The sequence below is a fragment of the Apus apus genome, chromosome 2 (genome assembly GCF_020740795.1).
Source record: "Apus apus isolate bApuApu2 chromosome 2, bApuApu2.pri.cur, whole genome shotgun sequence".
NCBI lineage: Eukaryota > Metazoa > Chordata > Aves > Apodiformes > Apodidae > Apus > Apus apus.
The window spans coordinates 50,923,374-50,948,446 of record NC_067283.1 but is presented as its reverse complement, the minus strand read 5'-3'; the positions used below and the strand labels follow the sequence as shown (position 1 = coordinate 50,948,446).

General features: G+C 35.6%; 1 protein-coding gene across 5 annotated transcripts in view; it reads left to right on the top strand.

Annotated features, from left to right (window-relative positions):
- Positions 1-25,073, top strand: part of BBS9 (Bardet-Biedl syndrome 9) — a 289,453-nt gene that overhangs the window by 19,876 nt on the left and 244,504 nt on the right. For all 5 annotated transcript variants that reach the window (XM_051611618.1, XM_051611619.1, XM_051611617.1 and 2 more), the window contains 4 exons: positions 12,607-12,781; positions 16,173-16,257; positions 17,978-18,161; positions 19,172-19,301. In XM_051611618.1, coding sequence (XP_051467578.1) covers positions 12,607-12,781; positions 16,173-16,257; positions 17,978-18,161; positions 19,172-19,301 — 574 coding nt within the window. The remainder of the gene's footprint in view (positions 1-12,606; positions 12,782-16,172; positions 16,258-17,977; positions 18,162-19,171; positions 19,302-25,073) is intronic.

The following is a 25,073-nucleotide window of genomic DNA, read 5'->3' as shown; positions in this document are numbered from 1 at the left end:
TTAGTTGTGGAGTTATTTTTGAATGGTGTTCACTTATAGATAATAGCTTTTTATTTTCACTGCAAAAGCAATATTACCACTTTGTGCAGTTCCATGAAATAAACTTGAACGATGTAATAGTGAAATAATCAGTGAATTAATCCTGATTAAATGAGTTGATAAATTATTTAGAATTGGATCCTCCTAATAGTGTACAGATTTTGGAATTTAGTTTTTAATCTGAAACCTTAAGGCATTAAGCTGGCTTCCAGAATAGTTTAGATTAATTTGAAGTTGTTCAGTGGATACCGTACCAATAGAGGGAAATAATAAAACAATAGCAAAGGGAAGGAAAAAAGAAAATACAGCTTTGACATAAAGTCACAAGCAAAAAAACATGTGAAAATACCATTAACTTATCTTTTTCTCAGCAAATGGCCTTGAATTCATTTTATTTTTATTGTACTGGCCTAGAGGCAAAGTATGTTTGAGTGTTACAACAAAGAGGGTGCTATACCGAGGAATTTTTTTAATAATGAAATACAACATATGTGTAAGCCATGCAACCTTATAACAGGAAACTTTATAAGAAGGGTAGAGTGTGCTTAACTTTTCCACAATTCTGCAATAATGAATTTTATTAGGTGTTAGTCAGAAAAAAATTATCAGCTGAGCTTTATGCTGTAAGGTTAAATGATTCTTGTGACTATGTTTAAATACAGCAGCAGTATAAATTTGGACTTTGATTTACTGGCTAGTTCTGTTAAGGAGCAGAATATTTAACTGTTAGATTGCTTCTGGATAAGGACAGATTATTTGAAAGGCTTGGTCTTTGAGCTTTTTCTGTGGAATAGGTCTGCTGATGACTATTTCTAAATGATTTCTCATGTGACTTTGGAAACCTGTTAGTGTTTTGTGTTTAAATAATGGAGTTAGTACCTCTTCTCTAAATTTAACGTGAATAAATTTTTTCTCTTACCATCCGTTTCTTTTCACCTTCCTCAGCTTCTCTCAAGAATAATAAGTTCATAGCCTAACTGAAGTAAAAGCTCCCATTGCTTTCAGTATGCCAGAACTTTGCTTCAGTTGTAAATTGCTAGAGATATGACTTAATCTGCATTTTTGTTTAAACAAACTACAATAATTAATAATAAGTAAAACAAATTGTAGGAATACATAACTTTGGGAGCAGCTGTGTATATAAGTAAAAGACTTGTTGTACAAAACTTTGATAGATTTTGTATGATTTTTCTAATTTCTTTGAGGTATGGTACCCAAATGTGTGCAATAATTGTGTACTGGTAGTATAACATGTTTTGTATCTTGCATCTGAGATTATGGTTTCTGCAGTTCTCCTGCCAAGAATCAGCAAGTGCCAAGCAGAACAATAATTACCTCATATGTTTTTAATAGTGCATGTATATTAATAATGACCCAATCTTTCATTTGTCTTTTAGATGACATATTGTTGACTCATATTTAATTCATCATCCTACTCTAATCCCCAGATTCTTCTTCTTAGTGCTATTGCCTGCCCTTCTCTGGTTTCCTGTGAGACAGTTGTCTGAGATCATATCAGATGTTTTACTTAAGTTTAGAGATGCTGTCTGTAAAGTTTAGAAATGCAGTATATTATCCTGTATAGGATATATATAAAAAGAGTTTGGCATGACAAATTTTCTATTTCTTCAAACCTATGTACACTATTATTATTTACATATGTACTTATTAAATCTTCTAGCATTTCATGTGGATGCATCTATCTAACATTTTTCTAATGTTCATCTGTGACTATCCCATTTCAAAAAAACTATAGCCTATAGAAATTGATTTGAAAGTTCACCAAACCCTTGTTAGTTGCTTTTCCTAGAGGAGTAAAATGCATCTGGTACAGGCTACAATGCTTTCTAATTAGTTTGCTTTGGGTTATTAGGTTTGATGAAAATAATTCCTGTTAGAAATCACTCTACTACATCATTCTATGATTCAAGAGAGATTTTACTGGAGGTTTTAGGTAGTGGTGAGTAGGCCTGAATGTGTCTTCCAAGCACAGAAAAGAATGCAAATCAAAGACAATGAATACAATTTGCCTGTACCAAAAGTGAGAGGGAATGGACTAGCAAAAGGAGATAAAAATCAGTGAAAATGTGACAAGGTAATTTTACTTCAGATTCATGAGAAAAATTCTAATTTTATAGTATTCATTTGGTGCTGATCATGGTTACAACTTGTCCTTGTTGATAGGTTAATAATTGGGAAACTTGAACAGCTGTGCACATGCAGATGAATGAGAATTAAAGTGTCACCAAATAACTAGAAACTCAAGAAGCTAGAAAAAAAGTATTTTTTTCTAGACTTCATTTTATAGACTTGTTTTGTGTAGGCTGACATGTTTTTCCCTGGGTGGTAATGCAGGCTTTGGGCAATGAGACCTGATCTTACACTGATCAGTTTTTGCTAAGTAGCAGAGCCTCTGACTATTGGAAGTTTAAGGGCTGTTGCTGTACAATGCTGTGCTTCAAGTGGCAAATTTTTGAAGTTTCAGGGGAAGCTGAAGAATTCTGAGGGATCTAAAACAGTGGTCTAGTACAAAAGAAGCGTTTTGCAGACCAAGAGTAAATTTTTGGGTATTGAATTAAAAATTCAGTTTTTAAACAAAATTAATCTAATTTCACCATTTATTGTGTGGTTGTCTGCTCCATTGCCCCTTGTATAATGTCAGATCAGATGAAGGTTTGTAACTTAAAGTACTAATGCTGTAGCTGTGCTGGATTTCTGCATTCCTTTAGCATGACCGAGTTTGATTAAAAGTATGGCTTAATACAGATAAACATGAATAACCCCCCCCCCAAAAAAAAAAAAAGTATTTGGTGACTATAGTGAATAAAACAGACAAGGAACGATTACAGTAGAAGTAAAATGTATGAAGCTGCTCTTTAGTATGATGATTGGTTGGAATGAAAATGTGTGTAATTTTGCTTACCTGTGAAAGTATTTTGCAAGGTTAATGGCGAAGTAAAAATAAAGATCATTCAAGTATTCTCAGTGTGTTTCCAACAGTCTTATAATGTAACAAATTGTTCCTGCTTTCTAAATCTATGTTGTCTTTTCTGAGATTGCCAAAAGTGAAACCAATAGGGATGATGGTGATTTTTTTGATAGAGATGTAATTCGCTGACTCATTTGACCACAGAGTAGGAGTTAGTCCCTTCTGTATGTTGGTTACTAGCCTAGGATATAAATTATGTGAATGTGAAAAGTGGCTGTATTTTATTGATGTTTCTGAGCCTATTTAGTCAAGCTGCTTATTTCTAATTGTAATGGGATATTTGAAATTTCTTGAAGGGAGGTGTAGGTGTTCCACCTAAGATTTTGTAAACTCCCAGTTTTGTTTTGTAAGCTTCAGACTGTTAGACTTAATTATAAACTATTTTTAATGAGTTCTTCGGATGGGACTTCAGTTAGTCTAGAGATCATTTTTCAGCACATACTTTCAACAATTCTTTATCTCAAAATTAGTAAAGAATCAAAGTGCTTTGGGAAGTGCTTAGGAATCATGAAGCTTTTTACTCTAAGGAGACTTGAAATGGAGAAGTAGGAGAAAAGATGGTGAATGTTACTGTTTTAACAGTGGGATTTTGTTACTCTGGTTATAAGTTTGCAGGTCTGAAGTGGAATTTTAAAGATGATAGGTTTATTTTATGATGATGACATGAGATTCTACTGATGACTTTTCATTTAAAATTTTGCAAAATAGGGCCTATATTCAACTTTTATCTCAATGAAAGGTCTGTGTGCCTTAACTATTCAGTCAAAGGCTATTGATTTGAAGGGACAACTTTTCACAGTACTTGTGTTTAATTTTTATTTGCAGAAGATTTACTGGTTCAGTAAGGTATTAATGTGTGTGTAATTTCAGATGAGGGCAACTTGACATTGAAAAGCTTCACAGACTAGAATTTCTCCCACCTTCATTAGAAAAAGCATATGTCGCTATTGTAAGCCCTCTATGAATGCAGGGGCTTCGAAGAAGACTGCTGCAGTTGCCAGGGCTTGAGAAGTGGAGGCAAGTAACAGTATTTAAGGAAAAAAAAATACACCATTTCTTCATGAATCATCATTATTCAGGCTTCATCTATGCATACAGCTATTCTCCAATGTATAGGGAATGTTCTTTTTCAAGACCTACTTTATTTATACACTCTCTAATCTGCTGTATTGGAAAAAAGAACTGTGATACTGCTTTCATAGCTGCCTGAACATTTTTCCTGAGACTTGTCTTGCACTAGATAGAACCATTTGCTTCTGAATGCTGGCAAAACCCCTCACTTAATATGAAGGCTGTAGAAAACAAATTTTAGTACTATAATGTAGGAGAGGAGACTTTACCTGCCATGTCTACACAGTGCCAAATTCCAATTTTCTTGCAGTGAGAACTGGATGTTGCAGCTGTGGCACTTCTGGACCTCTGTACTGCAGGAGTCTTTTGTGCTTCTTTGTACCACACTTTTGTTTTTCCTAAGGATTCTTCTACTACATCAGGTCCATATGAGTTTTAGAGAGATCATCCCTGGGTTGCATAGTGTTAACTATTTGGTGTGGTATGAGTAGCAGCAAGAATAAAAGGAGTCTATCACAGTTCTCTAAAGGATTGTGCCAGTGAGGGCTCATTGGCTTTTGGAGATGCTTTAGTAGTTCAACATTCCCTTTCTGTCTAAAGTCTCCTTATGCTTTATGGCAATCAGTAATCTGCAAGAGGTTAGGTAGTATGATGGCTGAGAGAAGGAAAAAGATTCTTTTTCTCATGGCAGCTCTGCATGCTTTACTGTGTCTTGACCCAGGGAGGCTTCTTTCAGAGTGGGCTGTTGCAGGGACAACATCTCTTGTATTGGAACTTGTGTACATGTTTATCTCCTATAGTTTAATATCTGGATGGGATTAGAAAATAATTAAAGCTAACATCAGTAGAATTAGGATTTTGTGTTTTCCCTAAACACTTTCCTTAGTTTCTCTGAAACTTCTCTTTTTATTTCCTTCCTTTTAGAGTAATTTTTTCAATTTCAGCAGAAAAGCACTTAGTCAATCTCAGCTGGAACATATGTACATTTCATGCATTGTTTGGGATGGGTACATGCATTAATGTTGAGTGATGCAGGGCATTTTTCCTTTTCCTCTTTGCGTGTGTTCAGGGTATTGCACTGCCTTGGAGGTGCTGGCAAATCCTCTGGCCTAGAATGAATGGCTGCAGCTGAAGTCCTGAACTTTGATCCCTTCTGTAGTAATGCAGTGAGCAGCCTCCAGACCACCAAGCTAGTCAATTCAGAGTTCTTTCTGAATGTATGCTGACATGTGCTTCCTGCTTTGGGTTAGAGAAGTAACCTAAGACTTGCCTTTTACTAGACATACGTTGTTTTAAGAACTCATCAACGTATTTTCAGATGGTTTTTCCATAAGTTAAAAGTGATTCCTGAAGTACTTTTCTGACAGTTGACCCAGATCTGTTTTGCTTCAGGAGCTATACTCAGCAACAAGTTGAATTTCCCAAAATGGGTTTGAACTGGAGGAGCTTCTCTATGCTGGGAGAAACTTTTGGGGATGGATTTCAGTGATGAAGGAGAAGGAAAACACGTTTGCGTGTTTTGAGTTAGGACAGGAATTTCTGTTTCAGTTTGTAGGAATATAGTTAGTGTGCATTGCTGTACTGGTCCATGCACTGTGGATTTACCTTTTGTCCAATTAGAAAAGCATTCCCCATGTGTCATTAAAGGTTAGTGTATCTTAGGTTCTTGGTTTCTTATAACTGTCAGTTTATATTTCCATTTTATTTCATTGAAGCTTCCTTTAATCCAAGGATTTTGGACTGAAGCTTTTGATCACCACTGAAGGCAGTAAAGTTCTCTACTGATGTCTCCTGAAAATCTGTAACTTTATGAAGTTTTTTCTGACTTCTAATTTATCCCTCTTGATAATGTATTTTTCATTGCATGATTTCACATGGTGCTCAGGCCTTGTGATTACATAATGTACTTTTTATGAAAATTGGTGCCAGAGATGAGAGGCTCAGAGTAGAGGACATCATTAACATGCAAAGAACTTGAGCTTCAAAATAGCTTTAATTATAAGCTTATTTCAAAGCACTACCACCTGCCTCTCATTTTGGCTTTGCATTAGCTCTAAAAATACATTGGGGTTAAAAAGTGATGTGAATGTATTCATATCATGCTAGAATAACAAAACTGCAAAACAGCAGTAGCTTGACTTGTGCTTAAAAAGTAACACTTTCTGGCTGAGGCACATTCCTCTTGAGGCACAAGCCGCTGAAACTGCATAGAGTACACTAAGTGATTCCATCTGATCTGCAGAAAACACTATGGGTTATATTTTCACTTTATAAATATGTCACTGACAAAGCCAACTGGCTGTAATAAGCTTTTTAGAAATGGACATTTCTGGCTGAGCTTTTGGAAGACTACATTTCTTAAAGTGAAACATAAGAACACCATTCACTAGCTGCACATTAAAAACAAATGGCCAAAGGAAATAAGATGGTCTATAAAAAGCTGGAAAATAAAAGTTCATACACAGTTTTACTTAATTATGCTTTACATGTAATAGTTTGAAAAATTGGAGTTTGATCCACTAGGACAAGCTAGTTAAAAATCCAAAATTGAAAATTAGTGAGTAGGAACAGCACAAATATGATTAACAAAGTGGTAGGTATATTAGGAAGCCATACTGTGTTTTTAAAGGCAAAAAGAGTGATTACTGATTCAATCTTAGGTGCCCGATGTATATTTGTTTCTTCAGATCATATAGTTCCGTACTATCACAGGCTTGGAGATCATTGGAGTGCTCTAAATAATTTGCCATAGTATGTCATGTTCAATTGTATCACTGCTGTTAAAATAGTAGATATTTTAACAATTATATTTGTGTGATTAGTGATTATTAAAGACAAATGATTCCATGTCTGATATGACATGTAGCTTCACGTATATTGTAGAGGGTGCTGTTGTTTTTCTATTAATCATTTTCATGATGTAATGAAATTGTTAAGAATAAGATTGATATTCATTATTTACTGAAGATCAGAAGCTATTACTACTTAAACAGTAAGACCTCAGCACCTCTATTGGCCATATTACTTTTTTATTTTATTTGAAATATGTACACTAGATTACCACTGCATATTAAATATATCTGAAGAATACAACCTAACAACTAAGTTGTATATTTTAGAAAAGTTTCAACCCTGAAGGTTGTGTCCAGATGCTGTCTAAAAGATAGCTTTCTCACTACCATCAGTGTAACCAGAGGTAGGTTAAATTCAATTATATTACAAAATACATGAATTTTGTATTAATCGGGGCATTCACTTTATAAGTAAATGTATTTTAATCTTATGATATATCAAACACTATTTAGAATATTTCAAACAGCAGAATAGCAGAATTGCAAAAAGTTAAACGTAATTACTGTTAATTTTTGGTGACTTACACACAGTGTTATAATTCTGAGGATTTTTCTGGTGTTATGTATACTTTTCTAGGAAGGAAAGGTGAAAAATAAGCCTTAAAAAAAAAAGTAGAAATGTGTTCTACTGTGCCTTTTAAAGAAGTTTTTCAGGCTGATCTTTTTGTCTTCAGGTTTCTTCATGTACCAGGGAGTTCCACTGAAGCTAGACTTTGAAAGTTAAGGATCTGCAAATAGGTCAGACAGCTGCAGATTTCTTCTGTAGCACACTGCTGATGGTAGGAAAATTCATAGGAAACTGTAGAAGAGGTGTTGAAGACTCTGTAATCAGACTTACAGGGTTGTGTTCTTGATAAAGGTGTAAAATACGATTGGAACTGAATGGTTAGCTAATGTGAAGTGTTGAGAGGGTTTTCAGTGTGTCTTTGCTGAATATGAACATATGTGATTTTGAGGTAGCAGATTTAGAATAACCGATCACATGGACACATGGATTATGAAACTCTATTTTCTTGTGCCAATTAAAAGTGCCACTAGTTATTTCTAGTAACCCGTAACTACACTTTAAGAACTATACCCAAGAGACTCTGGTGGCAACTAGTGGACTAGCACCATTTACTAGTTGTCAGTGTTTGTACAAGTTTTTTCAGAGTATTTTTACTGGTTGTTCATAGTACAGCTGGATAACTCACACTTTTTCTAGACTGTGTCAGCCAGTGTGATAATAATGTCAGCAGCTGTTGGGAAGTAGAAGCTGGTATGCTATCAGTGTTAAATGATACCAGTGGAAAAACATCTCAGGTTTCTATAATGGTTTTCACTGTATGTTGATCAGGAGTATGTGCAAGTCCTATGAAATTTCACAGCCTAGAGGAACAGATATTTACCCTAGTGCTTTGGAGTGAATCAGAGTTGAAAGATGGAATACTTTCTTTAAATGCCTTATCTGAGTTATTTTTCTCTTGACATTGTCTGGTTCAATCCCACTTCCCAAGCAGGTGTTCAGCAAGAAGTTGCCCAGGATTGTGTTCAGTTGTGTTTTGAATATGTCCATGAAAGGACACTCCATAGCCTTCCTGGGCAATGGGTTCCAGGGTCTGAAGGCCTTCAACAGTAAAAAAAAAATATTTATGTTCAGATAGAATTTAATGTGATCAAGTTTATCCTGTTGATTCTTGTCCTGTAACTGGGTGCTACAGAGAAGAGTCAGACTCCCTCTTATTCATTCTCTCCCATTAGGTATTTATGCACATTGAGATTCCCCCTGAGCCATCTCTTCTCTAGGCTGAGCAACCCCAGCTCTCTAGCTTCTCCTCATCTGAAAGATGTACCAGTTCTTCAGTAATCTTTGTGGCCCATTGCTGCGGTTTGTCCCTAGGGTTTTTTGTACTGGCTTGCTTAGAACCGGACCCAATACTGTGGATATGGCCTCACCAGTGTTGAGTAGAGGGGAAGTATTGTTCCCTTCATCTTGCTTGTAGCACTTTTCCTAATGCAGCCTTGGATGCTTCCAAACCAGTTGTCAATACTCAGAGTGTTGGATGGTCATAAAACCAACTTCTGCTGTGGATACCTGCAGTGCAATCCATAAGATGCATCTAGTCTTCCTTATGGCCTTCATCTTCCTCAGCAGGATCAAGGAGGAACACCACCTGTGCCCTCATGCTCTGAACAATCATTGCCAGAGCCGTGTCCCACTGGATACTTTCCAGCTCACCCCTGGCAGCTGCCAAGCTTGTATGGAGTTAATTATGTAGGAGTGATGATTCACTCATCTGAAACTTTAAAAAAAACCCTACAAATTCAGGACGGTGTCCTATTATCAGCTTAACAGCCATCAGATAACTACCAGACCTGGCTTGGGTGTGGGGAGGACCTGTGTGACCTGAGCAAGGGGAGCTGGAGGCCCAGAAGGATGGAGGTAGACAGCACTGCTCCTGCCAGGAGTAGTAAGGCATTAGATTGGTTTTGATAAATTGTTTTCTCATAGCCTGAGCGTGCTTCAAGTGATACTTTTTGAACTTGTGTAGTTGCTGCAATTCTTTTATGAATGTATTCATTTTTATTTACACTAATAATAGTTGATAATGTCACCTGTTAGTGGTGATAAGCAGGACATTCAGAATTGTAAGAACCTCAATATTAAATAATTTTCAAATCCATGCATGCATCTTTATTTTTCAACTGAAACATCAAAGGTACTTATTTATAGATCACGCTGCCTAATTTCTGAATCTTGTGTAAATGAAATCATTGGGGTGTTCTTGGCTAGTACTTCAGAGACTTAGTATAAGCATTCTGATAATGGCCAGTAGCTGCTGTAACATCTTGTATTGATGCAGAATGTCAGCTATAAGTTGTGAATCACAGAATACTCCTGGTTGGAAAGAACCTTGAAGATCATAAAGTCCAACCACAACCAAAATCCACCAGTTATAACCTAATCTACCCATTCAGTGCTTAAATCATGTTGCTAAGCTCTATATATTTATTTTAAACACTTCCAGGGATGGTGACTCCACCACCTCCCTGGGCAGCCTGTTTCAGTGTCCAACCAATCTTTTGGTAAAGAAATTCTTTAATATCTAGTCTAAACCTCCTCTGGTGCAACTTCAGGCCATTTCCTCTCATCCTGTCATTACTCACTTGAGAGAAGAGGCCAACTCCTTCCTCCTTTACAGCTTCCTTTCAGGAAGGGAGCAATGAGGTCTCCCCTCAGCCTCTTCTTCAAACTAAGCAATCCCAGTTTCCTCAGCCTCTCTTCATAGGACTTATTCTCCAGACCTTTCACCAGCTTGGTAGCTCTTCTCTGGACACACTTCAGCAACTTGACATCCTTCTTGTAGTGAGGGGCCCAGAACTGGACACAATATTTGAGGTGTGCAGCCTCACCAGTGCCAATTACAGGGGTGTGATCACTTCTCTACTTTGACTGGCCACACTAGTCTTGATGCAGGCCAGGATGCTGTTGGCCTTCTTAGCCACCTGGGCACACTGTCTGGGAATCTGTCCTATGAAGAATAATTAAGAGGCTAAATGATTCTTAAAGACTTAATAAAGCTGCTTTATGCAAATAATTTCAGAGGAAATGTACTAGTTATGCACATTGAGAGGTACATATCTAATGTATTTGTATATTGTAAATTGTTTCTAATTTTATAAACAAAGTCTAAAATTGAGCAGAAGCCCTAGACTGTTTTATAATTTTAAAAGTCTATGAAGAAAATCCTAGGAAAATCACAGCTCTAAAACAATTGGTCTGTTTAAAAAAATGCTTTTGAAGATCTATGTCAAACCCATAATTCTCTCAAATTATTACATTTAGTCACAGCAAACATTTCTTCATTGACTTTTGTTGTTAACAGAGGTAAAGTTTACATTTCCTAAAAGGGTGTATGACTTCAGTCTGCACATAGAGGAAACATTTTTAATGTTTCAAGTTTCCAGTGTAGTGGTACAAACTTGAGAATGTTATAGATGAGACTTTTGAGACTTAAATCATCAAACTGAAGTTGCTAGTGACAAGTGGTCACTGGTTTAATGAGCTGCTATAAAGATGATATATTTACATTTTCTCACTTGCAGTAGTAGAAAAAAACTCAAAGATATATTGGTTTTACTTAAGTATCAGGCAAAATCTCAGTCCGACTACTTTTGAGCAGTACTTCAGTGATTTCCACGTAGAATTGCTTTTGTATAACATGTTAGTTTAGTAGTGCACATTCTGACATTTTTCAGCTTAGGAAGGTGGGTTTTCATTGTTTCTTTTTGAAGCCATCAAGGATATTTGATTAATGGCCTACTTCTCTTATGTTTAATAGGGAATAAGGGATTTTTCTACTGCTGAATAAAATTCATGTCTATGTTTTAATTTATTAATTTGATTATTGGAAGTGCTATTACTGCCTTGCTAAAGCAAAATATTTGATATTGTCAGTGTTATTCCTCAAAATGTATGCATTTGCAGAGTTTTCAAACAGACAACCAACTCCATTAAATAAGAATGACCTTAAAGGTTTTCAGAAAAGGTGGAGGTTGAACACAAGGGAAGAAATGGGTGTTCTGGGTAAGCACTTGAAATGCCATCAGTGCTCCTGAAATTACACTGTTGGAATTGTTTTGCATATCTGTCTAGATAATAATTGATGTGAAGGATTGAAGTGTTTTAACTTGCTTACTCAAGACTGATTCAACTTTGCCTCTACCAAATGAACTTCATCAATTATACTTTTGAATGTCCTTCCTATCAAATGGCTGATATTTGCAACAGAGTTCTCTGTGCAGAATCACAGGGGAGATAATGTTTTGCACTGTACTTTACATTTGTTGCTTTTTCAGATACCGAGTAGCTTTTTGACTTTTGAAACTCTAAGTGTAAGAATGAAGTTTTAGCCTATTTTTGCTTCACCTTCGAATGTTAGAAAACAGTTCCTAAAGGATTGAGGATGGAGCTTAGTAAGCAGACAATTTGTTTGGGTCTTTCGTGTCTATTTCTAAGCCACAACTTTGAGGCTTAACTTTAAATTCCAGAGATGTAAAGCCACGTCACTGTCACAAAAGCCACTTCGTCTTTTTTTTTCTATAAGTTTTTTGGTAACACTGAATGGGTCTGTTTTGGTTTTCCTTTCCTTGAAGCCAAAAAATGTGAATGCAAAGTGTGGAAAATGTTACCATTGTATTATTTTCGTCTAGAAGGCATAGTTATAGGACTTCCTGTTGCATAGTTTAAGTGGACCTGAAAGAGGACAATAGGTTCTTTTTAAACTGCGGTCGTAACGAATGCTTGTAAGGTGTAGAGGCATTTGAGAACCAGAGTAAGTTGGGATTTGGGGAAGTCTTGAAGCATCTTTTAAACCAAAATTATAGTATTTATATCTTAAGAAATTTTGGGTTGAAATAAAATAGCTAACTCTTTTTTTGCTCTTAATACATTCTGAATGTTATTCCCAAAAAATCTAGTTGGTTTGAGTAAGCTTAGAGTTTGAAATATTTAGTGTTCTTCCTTATAGTGAACACCCATGTAAATTAAGATGAGTCTAATTTTGTTAGGGTTGCATATGAGTAAAATTTAAATTTGCTAACAGTTCTAGGATTAAAACTATGTAAATATTATTGCTTGGTTTCCTTTCTATTTCTTTCTTTTGTGTTCCTTAGGTCGAGATATGATATGCATACAGTCCATGGATGGGATGCTCATGTTGTTTGAACAGGAAAGTTATGCTTTTGGCCGTTTTTTACCAGGTTTTCTTCTGCCTGGTCCCTTGACTTACAGCTCTCGGACAGATTCTTTCATTACAGTGTCGTCTTGTCAACAGGTTGAGAGTTACAAGTATGTCTTCATGTTCAGTAATTATAGCATATTTTGGTGATGTAATTTAGTATGTAAACAAATTTAGAGTAATCATGGCTAATTTATATTGCCTTTACTAATATTATATGCCAAAGCAGATGATAGGGAGTAGCAGGAAAGAAGGTGTTGCATGTTGTTGAGTGAAAATTGTCTCTGTACGGTAATAGAAGAAAGCCTACTGTGTGTACTGAGGACTTTATGGTCCAATTTTATTTGCATAAACGTGCTAAGTTTTCTAGCTTATCAAGGCACATTGTGTTATGCAAGTGCCAGGTTTTTCCCTGCTTCAGTTCAGTCTAATCTGAGCTTACAGTGTTGTCTGCACTATACTACTTGAGCAAGATGTTCCTTCCAGTTGTTTCAAACAGTTTTTCTTTGTTTTTTTTTTTTTTTTTTTTTTTAAATTTGATGCAAATAGATGCTATTATGATGAATCTGTTCAGTTTTCAGACAAGATTTGAGACATGGCTTTGGCTTTTGTGGTCATAGGATCCTCTCACAGAAATGAGGACTGGTGGGGAGAAATGGAATCCACCTGGCAAAGCAGCAGAGGAGACTTGTTAACCTTCTTGGCTGCTATACTGAGGAATAGGTACAAAATCCAGCATTTTAGTGATGGAACAGGATATAAGGGTCAAAGGGAGATGCTTTCATAATACCTTAGAGGAGGTGGGATGAGTGATAACATAACACTTACCATGTTAAGTGTATTTTACAAACATCTCCAGCCTTGGCAACAAAGAAAAGGAGCTAGAAGTTGTGTATGCAGTTAGATGTGACAGGGTAGCTTGCATGACTAAGGAGCTGCAATCAATGGCTCCTGGGTCTTCAGGGAGAAATGACAGACAAGGGGATATTTGTGTTCACCATGGAGGAGCAGCTTTAATGCATGAGGCTCTCTTATGCAAGCACCATGTTGAGAATTTATCAAGCGTTCATCTGTTCAGAATCAAGTGGATGCTTGAGGAAGGGGACATTGTGGTGCATGACTGCTATGAAGCCTTTTCTAAACAAGTTTCCCGATTGCAGACCCTTGTTCTCATGGAGGACTAATGTCTGCTAGGAGGGCAACATCATGGCTTCAGAAGTGTGGAGGGTTTTCTGGGTGCATTAGGGAAAAACTTACTTATGCAGTGCTAGGCAGTCAGGCTAGGAAAGATACTTTGCTGAACAACTTAGATGAAGTAAATGTTCAGAGAAGTAATCAGTATCTGCCATTGAGAGCTGCCGATGTTGACTGCAGTGCCCTTGAGATGATACAAGTTTAAGGTCCTGAGAGAAGTGAGGAAGATAAGCAGTGGATGAAAGACTGTAGATTTCAAGAGAGCACACTTGGGCTTGTTCAGTGTAACTGGTAGGCATGATCTTATGAGAGGCTGCCCTGAAATGGAAAAGGGCTCAGGAGAGCTGGTGAATCTTCATGGCTAACTTTTTCAAGAACCAAGAACAATCCATTTTGATGTTCAAGAAAATAAGATGTAGCAGAAGGCAGCCTGACTGGACAGGTAGCTCCTGAGTTCAAATGGAAAAAAGGAAATGTATGAGATGGAGGTTAAAATGGACTACTAAGGAGGAATATAAGCATAATGTGGGCATGCAGGAGATGATACTGAGAAGATATAAGCTTGATTAAAACTTTTACTGGGTCTGAAGTACAAGGACTTGCATGGATACCTCAAATGTAAAAGGTAGATCCAGGAAACTGACCCAGTACTGAACAGATGGGACAGCTTTACAAAGCTGTGAAAAGACTAAGGAACTTAATGTTTGCTTTTCCTCATCCTGTCTCCATTAAAACTGACAAGGTTTGCTCTTAGGCTTTTTGAATCTATGCCTAGCAGTGCTGGGGACAGAGCTGCTACCCACGATTAAAAAAAACCTAAAAAATGGATGAAAAGGTGGCAGAGCTGTCAGCCTTATTGAGTAGTCATCCATGTTTTTAACTAGCAACTAAAGGTGATTCAGAGGAATCTCATCAAGCTGGAGGAATGGGCTGACAAGTACCTTAATTTTTTTCAGAGGTAATCATATTAAAGAAAATAAGAATGTCACTTGTTACAGATTGTGTTGGGAAACTAATCTGTGGAATGGAAAATCTAACAGTGCTTTGTCACACTACTATCACTTGAGTTTCTCAATTGGTACTCTTTTTATTATGCTGCTTAAGCTTAGGTCATATTGGATGGTTTTTAGATTTTGAATACGCCATGAGCAGATTATAGGTATTGTGGATTGTTTCCTTAATACAGGAGAAGATATATGTATTACAAGTAAAAGTAATTGACTAAAAAAAGGTTATTTTTCCTAAAATAAGACTAGAATTTATTAATATTGGTAAGGAATAAAGAAATATTTTTCTTTAATATCTCATGCATTTTCACTATGTTTAGATTCTTGACTTTTACAGCAAATATGGCTAAAATTTTTCCTCAGTCTGCCACTGATTCAGAAGTGTGTTGTCTTCATTATAGGAAGGTGTATTTTAAAGGAATTCTTCACTTAGTTATTGGTCTCTAGTGCCCAGGGCTATACACGGTGGTACTAATTTCTGGTGTGCCTGAAGTATTAGGGCATTATAGTAGACTTAATAATACTTCTAAAGTGAAGGAAATAGACATAGTAAGGAGAGAAGAGATTATTGCTATGGTTGCATTAAACTTGATTTTTCTAATTATAGTAAATTAAAAACATAACATCTGTCTAGTGTTTTTAGCAAACAAATTGCCCAATTTCAAATTATCCATCTTCCTATAGCTCATATAGAGCAATGCCTTAATTTGAAAGCAGTATTTTTTAGTGATTTTGAATTATTTCAAGACATAAAAACAAAATGCCTTGTGTTAAATTATTGAGTACTTGATGTGATAACTGAATGGAAAGCTTGTGTTTATCTGTGGCTTGAGCTTTTTGTGATTAAAGGCTTATACACAGGTACCTGGTACTTGACCATCAATACATGTTGCTGTTCAATGTGAGTTTGAGGTAGTTCAGGACTGGTTTTTTTTAAAGCTTAATGAGAGCAAAAAAGTTTACTTTCTATTAGAATCTTAATTTCACCATTTGAAAATATGTTGATTTCTTGCTTCTGTCTTTGTGGTCTAGATTTCTATTCTCTAATATATTTAATTGTTGATTATATTTTAACACTGGATAGAACCCGAGTAGAAATGTTTAATTTCTGCCTTTGCACTTAGTTGTTATCCCACAGTGATATTTATCTTAACATCTTTCCTCACGATAGATGCATTGCAGTAGACTTTCTAACAATGCTTTTAGACTCTGCTTCTACTGTGCATGTATACAATTTTTTAGCTTAATGTCAGGTATTAACGACAAATATCTTTTAACTTTTTTACACTTCCTATAACAGATACCAAGTACTGGCATTTGCGACAGATGCTGATGAAAGGCAAGAAACAGAACAGCAGAAACTTAGTTCTGGAAAAAGACTTGTGGTAAAACCTGTTTATTTTACATAACCTGTATGATACACTGCATACATCTCAAAAAGAGCAATGCTAAGTAACAAATGGAAACATTGTCTGTGGACAAAGGACCTGGTCCAGTTGCCATTAAAGGCAATGGAAAGCCTCCAGCAGATTTCTATTATGATTTCTTTGGACCTGAGTTGTTTAAGGTTGGGCCTTAAAACTCACTGTTGTTCCAATGAGGAAAATAGAGAGAACTGTGTGCTGGAAAAAAGTCTTTCTAAGACAGGCTTTGTAATACAGGACCTAAACTGTGCTAAAATAAATACATTTGAAATATTGCTTATGTTTTTAATTTCAGTCAATTTGTGGCTCTGTATTGGACTTGGAAAATTAACCTCTTTCTACTTGGGGAATCCTTTGTACTTAGAGAAAACTCAGCAGTGAAAAATGTTTCCATAAGTAGTCAGTATCCTGCACTCTTTAGTCAAAAAGGTGTGGATTCAATGGTCCTTAGGAGGTCCCTGTGACTAAGCCATTTAACATTTGAACTGCTGAGGGAGATTTTACTCTTTGTGGTCCTGCAGTAGAATAGCTTGTGTGATAAAAGTACTGTGTAAAATGCTAGAGTCAGCATATTTCAGGTATGACAGTAAAATATTTGGAGAACATCTTCCTTCCAGTGGCTAATCATATAGTTTTTTCAAACTCAGGCAAAATCCTACATTTTGAATTAGAGCACATACTTCTAAATAAGAAAGCTGGAATCTTCATCAGGATGCAAATTAATTTTTAAACTCTAAAATGAGAAGCATGCATGGAGATTAATGTAATAAGCTTGATTTTTTTTTTTTTCCATTGACTTTTAAGATGGCTTTTCCAGCTTCATATATCAGATATTGCCAGTTTGTTTGCTAACACATTTTAGGATTCTTTAAGCAAAGTGATTAATGTTGTTGATATGAGAAGTGCTGGCAGGTGAATTTCAATATTTTTTTACTTTAGAAATTCTGAGGTTCTCTTTAACCAGCTTGTCAGCAATCAAAAGCAATTTTTTGCCTCTGTGAATTAGTTGAAATTTCTCAGAGGAGCTGAAATAACAAAACAATGAAATGTATCAAAAAGCAGTAGTATTGTTTAAAAATGTAAGGTTATAGGAAAATCAGGATTTGTAAGTAGTTGCTTGTTATATCAACCTATGTAGTTGGGAAAGTAGACAAGCTATCATATACAGAAACATTATTCAGATTGAAGGGTGTACATTAATGACTGCAAGCATTAATATTATGTTGTATATGTAAAACTGTCTGGTTTTCCATTTACATGTATTGGTAGAATAAGCTACCATCTTTACACTCTATCCTTTCCCTGAACATCTAAAGACATGTACAGAGGAGGATTTAAAAGATTTTTATATTCTGTTCTTGCATTCAATAGATAAAGTATTTTCATTTTGAATGGGATGTGTATTATAAAACGTAAATATACTGAAGTGAGCTGCATAGCCATCAATTAATGACTATTTCAGAAAGTGGAGTATGTTTTTGCTGCTTTAGTCACAATGAAGTCACCAGCTGCATTCAAAATGAGAGGATAACTAGTACTTTCTCATTCAAAAAACCTGATTTTGCTTTTATATCAATGTTTATTATATTAATGTAACCTGATGAATTCTAGACCTTCTCTATAAGTTTTGTCATTAATATGTTGCTGTCAACTGACTTCTGAAACATGTTTTCTTCTGAAGGTGGATTGGGTGTTAAACATTGGAGAGCAAGCACTGGATATACGTGTTGTCTCCTTTAATCAGGCAGTGTCTTCTGTTTTTGTCCTTGGTGAGAGAAACTTCTTTTGCCTTAAGGATAATGGGCAAATTCGATTCATGAAAAAGCTTGATTACAGTCCAAGTTGCTTCATTCCTTATTGTTCAGGTTTGTAAAAGTAAAATTCAACTTAATTTTAGCTTGGTTACTTTTTCAGCAAAATGTTTTATTTTCCACTGAATAAACTATTTGATAAGCTGCTGATTTATAGACAATCTGTGGATGAAATTTGGTTTGGATTTTATTTGGATGAAATAGGTTTGATTTCAAATGTTAGTGAGAAGTGTCATAACTTGTAAAATCTAAGTAGATACTTTCTAATCACCAAATTGAGGTACTTGCCTAGTGTTTCAATAGGTTTGCTCAGGCTAACATTGCAACAAACATCAAAGAATGAGAGATTTTGGAAGAGTAAATTAGTGTTTGAGGACCTTCTCTCTTGTACTGTGTTAAAAAACCAAACAATTACTTTTAGGAGGTCGAACTAACTTATTACACTGTATGGAAGTAACTTGATTGGATGCCCCTATAGAACCATAGATTCTTAGTACCTATTCTATATTAATATTTCAAAAACTGACAAGTTTTTGACACCATCTTATTTTAAAAGAGAGTTTTAGAATTTCTAAATATGATCTTAACTGTCTTAACATTTTATGCTTTCTGATTTAAATTATACTATAAATAAAAATCTATAAATGCACACACCTCATACACCTTTAATCAGTTTTCACAGGTCAAGTATTTAATGAAAAGTCTAAGTAGCTGATTTTTAAGTGTATATTTTGTTATATCTCTCCTGCCATGTTAACATGGCAATTATGAGTCTTTGTTAGTCATGTTTTAAGTTACCAAACATGGCTGGCTAGAATCTTGGAAAGTTGGGGCATGTGTTGTGTGGCATGCAGTTGAAATTAGTATCCATAATGTATCACATATATTCTTGATTATTGTTAATGTAGCTTTCATAACTTTTGTCACTTTAATTTACTAAATTAATTTGCAAGAAGTAATGGCTTAACAGGAAAAGAAAAAATAGTGTAGCAATATAAGCTTTGAAGAAAAGTACTGGCTTCTGAAAATCTTTCATCCTAAAATTGGTTTTATATCTTTAACAGTGAAAGAAGGAACAATAAACACTCTAATTGGAAACCACAGTAAAATGCTGAATGTTTATCAAGATGTTACACTGAAATGGGCCACTCAGCTTCCCCACATTCCTGTGTCAGTAAAAGTAGCAAATTTACAGTAAGTAATTTGTTAAAGTTTTAATTTTTTCAGATTAATTTTCTGCGGTGAAATTTGCTTGTACAGTCTAACACTTCTGACATATGTAACAAACAAGGTAACTTGTAAAAGAAACATTCAGTTTTTCTTCTTTGTTTTGTAAAATATTTGTTTCATTAATGGTCATACTGTTAATTCTATAAGTGTACTAGAATTACTGTGCTTTAGTTTGTTTTTCTTGAGTGAAGGTAGAACCTGGTGTCTCTTATCTCCAGCGGAGTAGTTTCTTCTTTAAAAGCATGAAAAGTTAAGCTTTGCAATCTGTTGAGAGCCTTCCCTGAGACAGGAAAACAGGGAAAAAATGTGTTCTTCGTGAGCATATGAATTCCAGAGATGATTGGTTGGAACAGATTATTCAGCTCCAATATTAAACTGTGGAAACTAAGGAACTGTTTAAATTGCTCCGGATTGCATTGCAGTAGACCAAAGCTTCTTGTAAAATAGACCTAAGACAGATGAGGGAAAAATGGGTTGGGTGGAGGATCAAGTGTAGAGCAATTATGACATTGATAGCTTGTGCTGAGTTTATCAGAGAAAGAAGCAAACTACAGAAAAATTCAACTGTTTTTACAATCCAGTTTAAGCCTGAATTATGTGTCACCAGAGGTGTTGTGATTGCTGGCTGCCCAGTGCCTGTGACCATAGGAGATGCAGTAGGAGTGTCCTTGTCAGGTAGATTACTTCTGATCCCCAGCAGGCTTGTGGCTGCTGTGCCAACACGCACTGGATTGTAGTCAATACTTGATCATAAATAATGTATTTTTCTCATGGCAGGTGAAAATGCGACATCTGACTACTAGTTTATGCAGAGCAATCTGAAGGATGTTTGTGTTTTGTTTGGTACTGATGGCTACCTAATAATTTTAATTTTTTTTAGACTCTGGAGAGAATTATGCTGATTTTCATCCAACACATCTTACATGTAAAATGTAAAAAATAGTCCCAGTGGGTCAGTTAGTATAACCAAAAGTTAATTATGCAGGATATGACAGTATACCTTTTGAAGTTTGGAAAAAATGCTTGTGTCAGCAAAAAGATGAAAAAAGCATTGATACCTGCAACAGTAGATTGTACTTAATGTTTGTATCTACCATTATTTGTGTGGAAACTCATGCCATTAAACCATCTGTTTTGATAATGCCTGTAAGAAGTTCATGCAGATTCTGCCTGCTCCATGTGAACTTGAACACTCAGGAGTTTGATCTTTGTGAGAATTTGGAGAGATCGTTTTGCTAGTTGGATTCAGAATTCCCACAGACCTACTAATATTCGGGTTTGGTTTGGGGTTTTGTTCTGTGAGAGTGGGGAGACAGCAGTCTAGTTATACAAACCTCTTTATACAGATACTGATGAATGGAGGAATGTTTCTGTCTAGACCCAGTGGCCTGAAAGGCAGGGAGAAGTCCAGGGCATATGTGTTTCAGAGCTAGGTTTCTTCTGGCTTTCTGTTTGAAAAATATGCAGTATGCTTTTGCTTTCTGACATGAAAAATAAAGATGAGCTAAACAGCAGAAACTGTAGTAAAGCTCATAGGCATAGTAATTTGGCTTAAGCAAGAGAATACTTAAAAAAAATAATTTTAAAGGGAATTCCTTGTCTCAAGTTGATAATGATTTTCTAATACTCCACTCGAGAGGCCTCTGTCTCAGCTGGGGGCTCTGGGCACTACTGTAATAATAAGTACTTTGATAAGCAAAGAACTGTTAGTACTACACGGCTGAGAGATTGAAGTGCCTTAAATATGACTTACCTCAGTCACTTTCACATCCTTTCCACTTCTGTTGCAATAAAACTTAAAATATAAGTAGTTTTCTATATGGATCATGTATGTTCATCTGTATTTTCTTTTTGACGTAATGTCTATTCTAATGTGTGGCTCTAGCTTGCTGAACAAGAGTGTTATTAGAAACTGTTGTATGTAAATCCTCTTGGGGCAGTTATGTCTCCTAAAAGCACCTACATACTTCATCCTGTAATCTTGATTGTCTACTTCTAAGATCAACTCTTCAAGTGCTTTGGAGAATTCCAGTGAAGTAACTTGTGGTTCTCGTGTGTGCCCCCTCCTTGTTCTTTATGAATCGATTTTTCCTTTTACAATAATGTGAAATGCAGTATACCCCTGTTGCAGTACTAGTATGTGAGCAATTAAAATATGCTACATTATTTGGGATTAAGTTCCAGCCTAAACTCCTTGATTTCCATCACATTTTCAGAAACATGCAAGGAAAAATAGAGCAAAAGGTAAGTGGTTACTTAGGACATTTTTGAGGTGTATCTGCACTCTAAAAGTGATACATTTTTAAGCAGTGGAACTATGCTTTTTTGCCTTTTAAAGCCTAAGTGTTGTCTGTCAGGAAGCTGAAAATTTCTTACAAAAGGCTTATGATCAGAAACTTGAACTACAGGCAAAAATTTAGGAGTTTATTGTATTCTAGGTTTTGCCTGAAGACCTCTGTTATCACTGAACTGGAACTTCAGTTCTAATAATTGTTTATAAAATAAAATTGTTTATTTTATTTATAAAAATATAAATAAAATTGTTTATTTTATTAGCAGTTTATATTCTGGTTCTGTTATTGTATAGTAGTTACTAACTGCTTCTGATGTTGTTTTGATGTCATGGGGCCTCCTGCATGTTTAACGCTGGCTGAATTGATTCAGAGGTCTAACCACTTACATAATTTGGATTAAACTGCTTAAAACTTTGTTTCAACATAATTTCATTTTCCAGCTGATAAACCTTCTTTTGAACAGTTACGTTTTTGCATGCCCTGTCTTGTCATCCCTAAAGTTACGGCTGTACAAAAGCTTTGTCACTGAAGCTGAAGTTCTAAAGAAAACGGTTTAGGTGTTCTGACTGAGTTGATTAAAAACCTCAAATAAACAAAAAAAACCTTCTGGGGTGGTTTGAAGAGAAATTGTTAATATATTGCAGTTAGAACAGCTGAAACCTGGGAAGTCACACAAAGGAATTACGATATTTTCTACTCCCCTGAAGTTTTCAGTGTTGAAATGATCATTGTGAGCAGCAGTGTTTGCTTGGTATCCCCAGTAATTATATAAATAGTTTCTTAGCATTGACTTCAAAGTCCATTCCCTTTTTTCTTGCCTTTTATTTTACGTTTTTCTGTTTCATCAGAGGCCTCTTCTCTAAGACCTTCCTTGTAGCTCCTCATCTCCTCTGCAAATGAAATTTCATGACCAGTATCTCTTATGTTTACAGATTAGTTATTAATTTGTCACTTTCTGATACTTCTTGACAAGTGTTAGATATTTTTTCCCTCTTTTTCTTCCCTTCATAATTCAGGTAACTGTGTGGGATGCAAGCCTGTAGTAGTCTGGTTCCTACATAGATCTTGTTAGCTAAAGTGCCTCATATGAAGGTATTTCTTTTTCCTGTTGGCAGGGATCTGAGCCTGTAAAGGCAAGTGACTTAATAGTCCTGCGCCCAAAGGGTGCGTTACGTTTGTCTGAATCATCTGAAATAACTCATTCAGAAAGTAGCAGTCACTTTCTGAGAGCCTCTCACAAGTTATATTTGTTTTTCTATGCCTGAATTATCATGTCTCTATATGCTTGACCATAAAAGGTTCTCGGAATAGATGAGAATACTTAACTATTTTTCTATTTGTTTGACACTAACTTGCTTGGCAAAGCTGTTCCTAAGAGCACCATGATTTAATAGCTGGTTGATTGCACTAAGTATTTCTCTGACCTGGCTGACCTGAAACTGGAATATTATGTTAAGGTGCATTCAGTGTGAAGCAAAATAGCTCGTGTTGCTAGCCTCAGGGATGTTTCCATCACAAACATCTGAAATGCCATGGTGAGTTGTATTAAATACCACATAGGTAGAGCATTATAGCTTGAACGTAGTCTCAGGAAAGGGATTTCTGTTTTGTTCACTTCCAAGTCACAAACTTATTTTTGCAGTAGGAAAACACGAAGCGTTTAAATTGGGGACTCTGTTTCTTCTAAACCTTTTTAAAGTTCACAAGTCTTAATTTTAGTACTTGGTTTTTGTTTGTACACAGCCTTTAAGTTTTATCTGATAAGCCTATGAAAGCTAAAAGGTAGTTTGAGTTTTTCCTTTTAAACTGAAATAGACTGCAGACTTCCTCAAATGCCTTTATTTTTCAAGTCAGTATTTCATGTTGCCTCTAATTTTGGTTCTTCGTGCTTTCAGCTATCTGTCAAGAAATGATGTCTGGTGGTATGTCTATGGCAAAAAAATGTAATTTATCAGCAGGCACAGTTGTAACAGTAAACCAGGCTTCTCTGAGTTCAGAGGTGAATCATGGGAAAGATAATTCTTCCTTCTCTATTTAATTTGCTGGGGACTCTTACTACTTTAGGCCCAGTTTGCCAATGAACTTTGTGTTTAAATGAAGGATGTTTTCACCTTCGGCTGCTTTGGAATTTGATTAGAAATATCCAAAAGAAAATCTCAGACAGTTGTAATGCTTGTCTGTAGGTAACTGGGTGCTATGCATATGTGGTGCCTCTTTCTTTTAGGAGCTACATTTGAGAATTAGAATATAGGAACTGACTTTATTTTGTGAGCATTATTATGTGCTGTATCTGTGAGCAAAAGGACTGTTCTTCATGGAAGAAAGATTCTTGAAGCAGATAACCCACAAAATGACATGTATGCCTTCTAAAATGTCAAGTTCTTTTTATTACAAGGAGTTGACAGGTATGGACAAGTTGGTGAAAGTTACTAGAATACTTGCTTTCACTTTCATTTGATAGTTAAATATAATTTTACTTGGTAATGGAACAGCATGTTTTCTGAAGAGGAAATATAAAGCAGTCTGGAAAGGTTTTTTGTGCAAAAATAATTTGTCACCTTGAAAGAATAAGAATTCCTGAGTTTCTTGAAATATTACATTTCCAGATCCTAAATTATAAGCTTGATTTAAGCTAGTAAATAGATTTCCATTATTTCAAATGGGGAAAAATTATTTTTTTAAACAAAAGTAACTGTTGAAAAGCCAGGAAATAGATTTTATATGTTGAAAATGGCAAGCAAGGCTACTCAATAAGCTTTATCCACTCTCTATCACTTCATGAACTTCAAGTCTACTTAAGTTTATACTGAGGAATGATCCCATAAAATATCACAGGATTCCAGGTTTTGACCACTGATTCTATTTTGCTCAGTTTGCAATAAAAAAAAGGGATTTATTTTTTTTTTCCCTGCTAATTGCTAGCACTACAGCTGACTATGATATCTGAAATTTACTGAAGTTATTTTTCTTATTGCTTCTCCAGTTATGATCACTGTAGGCTTGACTATAGGGATCACACCTGAACTCCTAGTGTCAGTGTTGTGAGCCACCAGCCTGTTAAAGCCAGTGTATCACATAGCCATGTATTCATCAGTTATCTGTTAAGGGCAGCTACACATAGGTTATTGGTGTTCATGTTTTGACTTACACTGTTACATAATTGATGATGGATTCTACTGAATTAGAGATTTTTAAGTAATACATTCAAAGTTACATTGTGTAGGCTGAGATACAGGAAATACTGCAGCTTAATGACTCACATCAAAGTCATTAACTTAAAATAGTGTCCAATTTTCTTACTAGTTCTATGACAAAGCAGTTCAGTAGGTCTAAAATTTCTAATGTTCATGTATGAGTCCTTCTTCCCCTTGCAGAAATAATGAAGAACCAGAGACTATTTCACTAAAGAAGATACTAAAAGTTAATTTTCTATGTAATCATG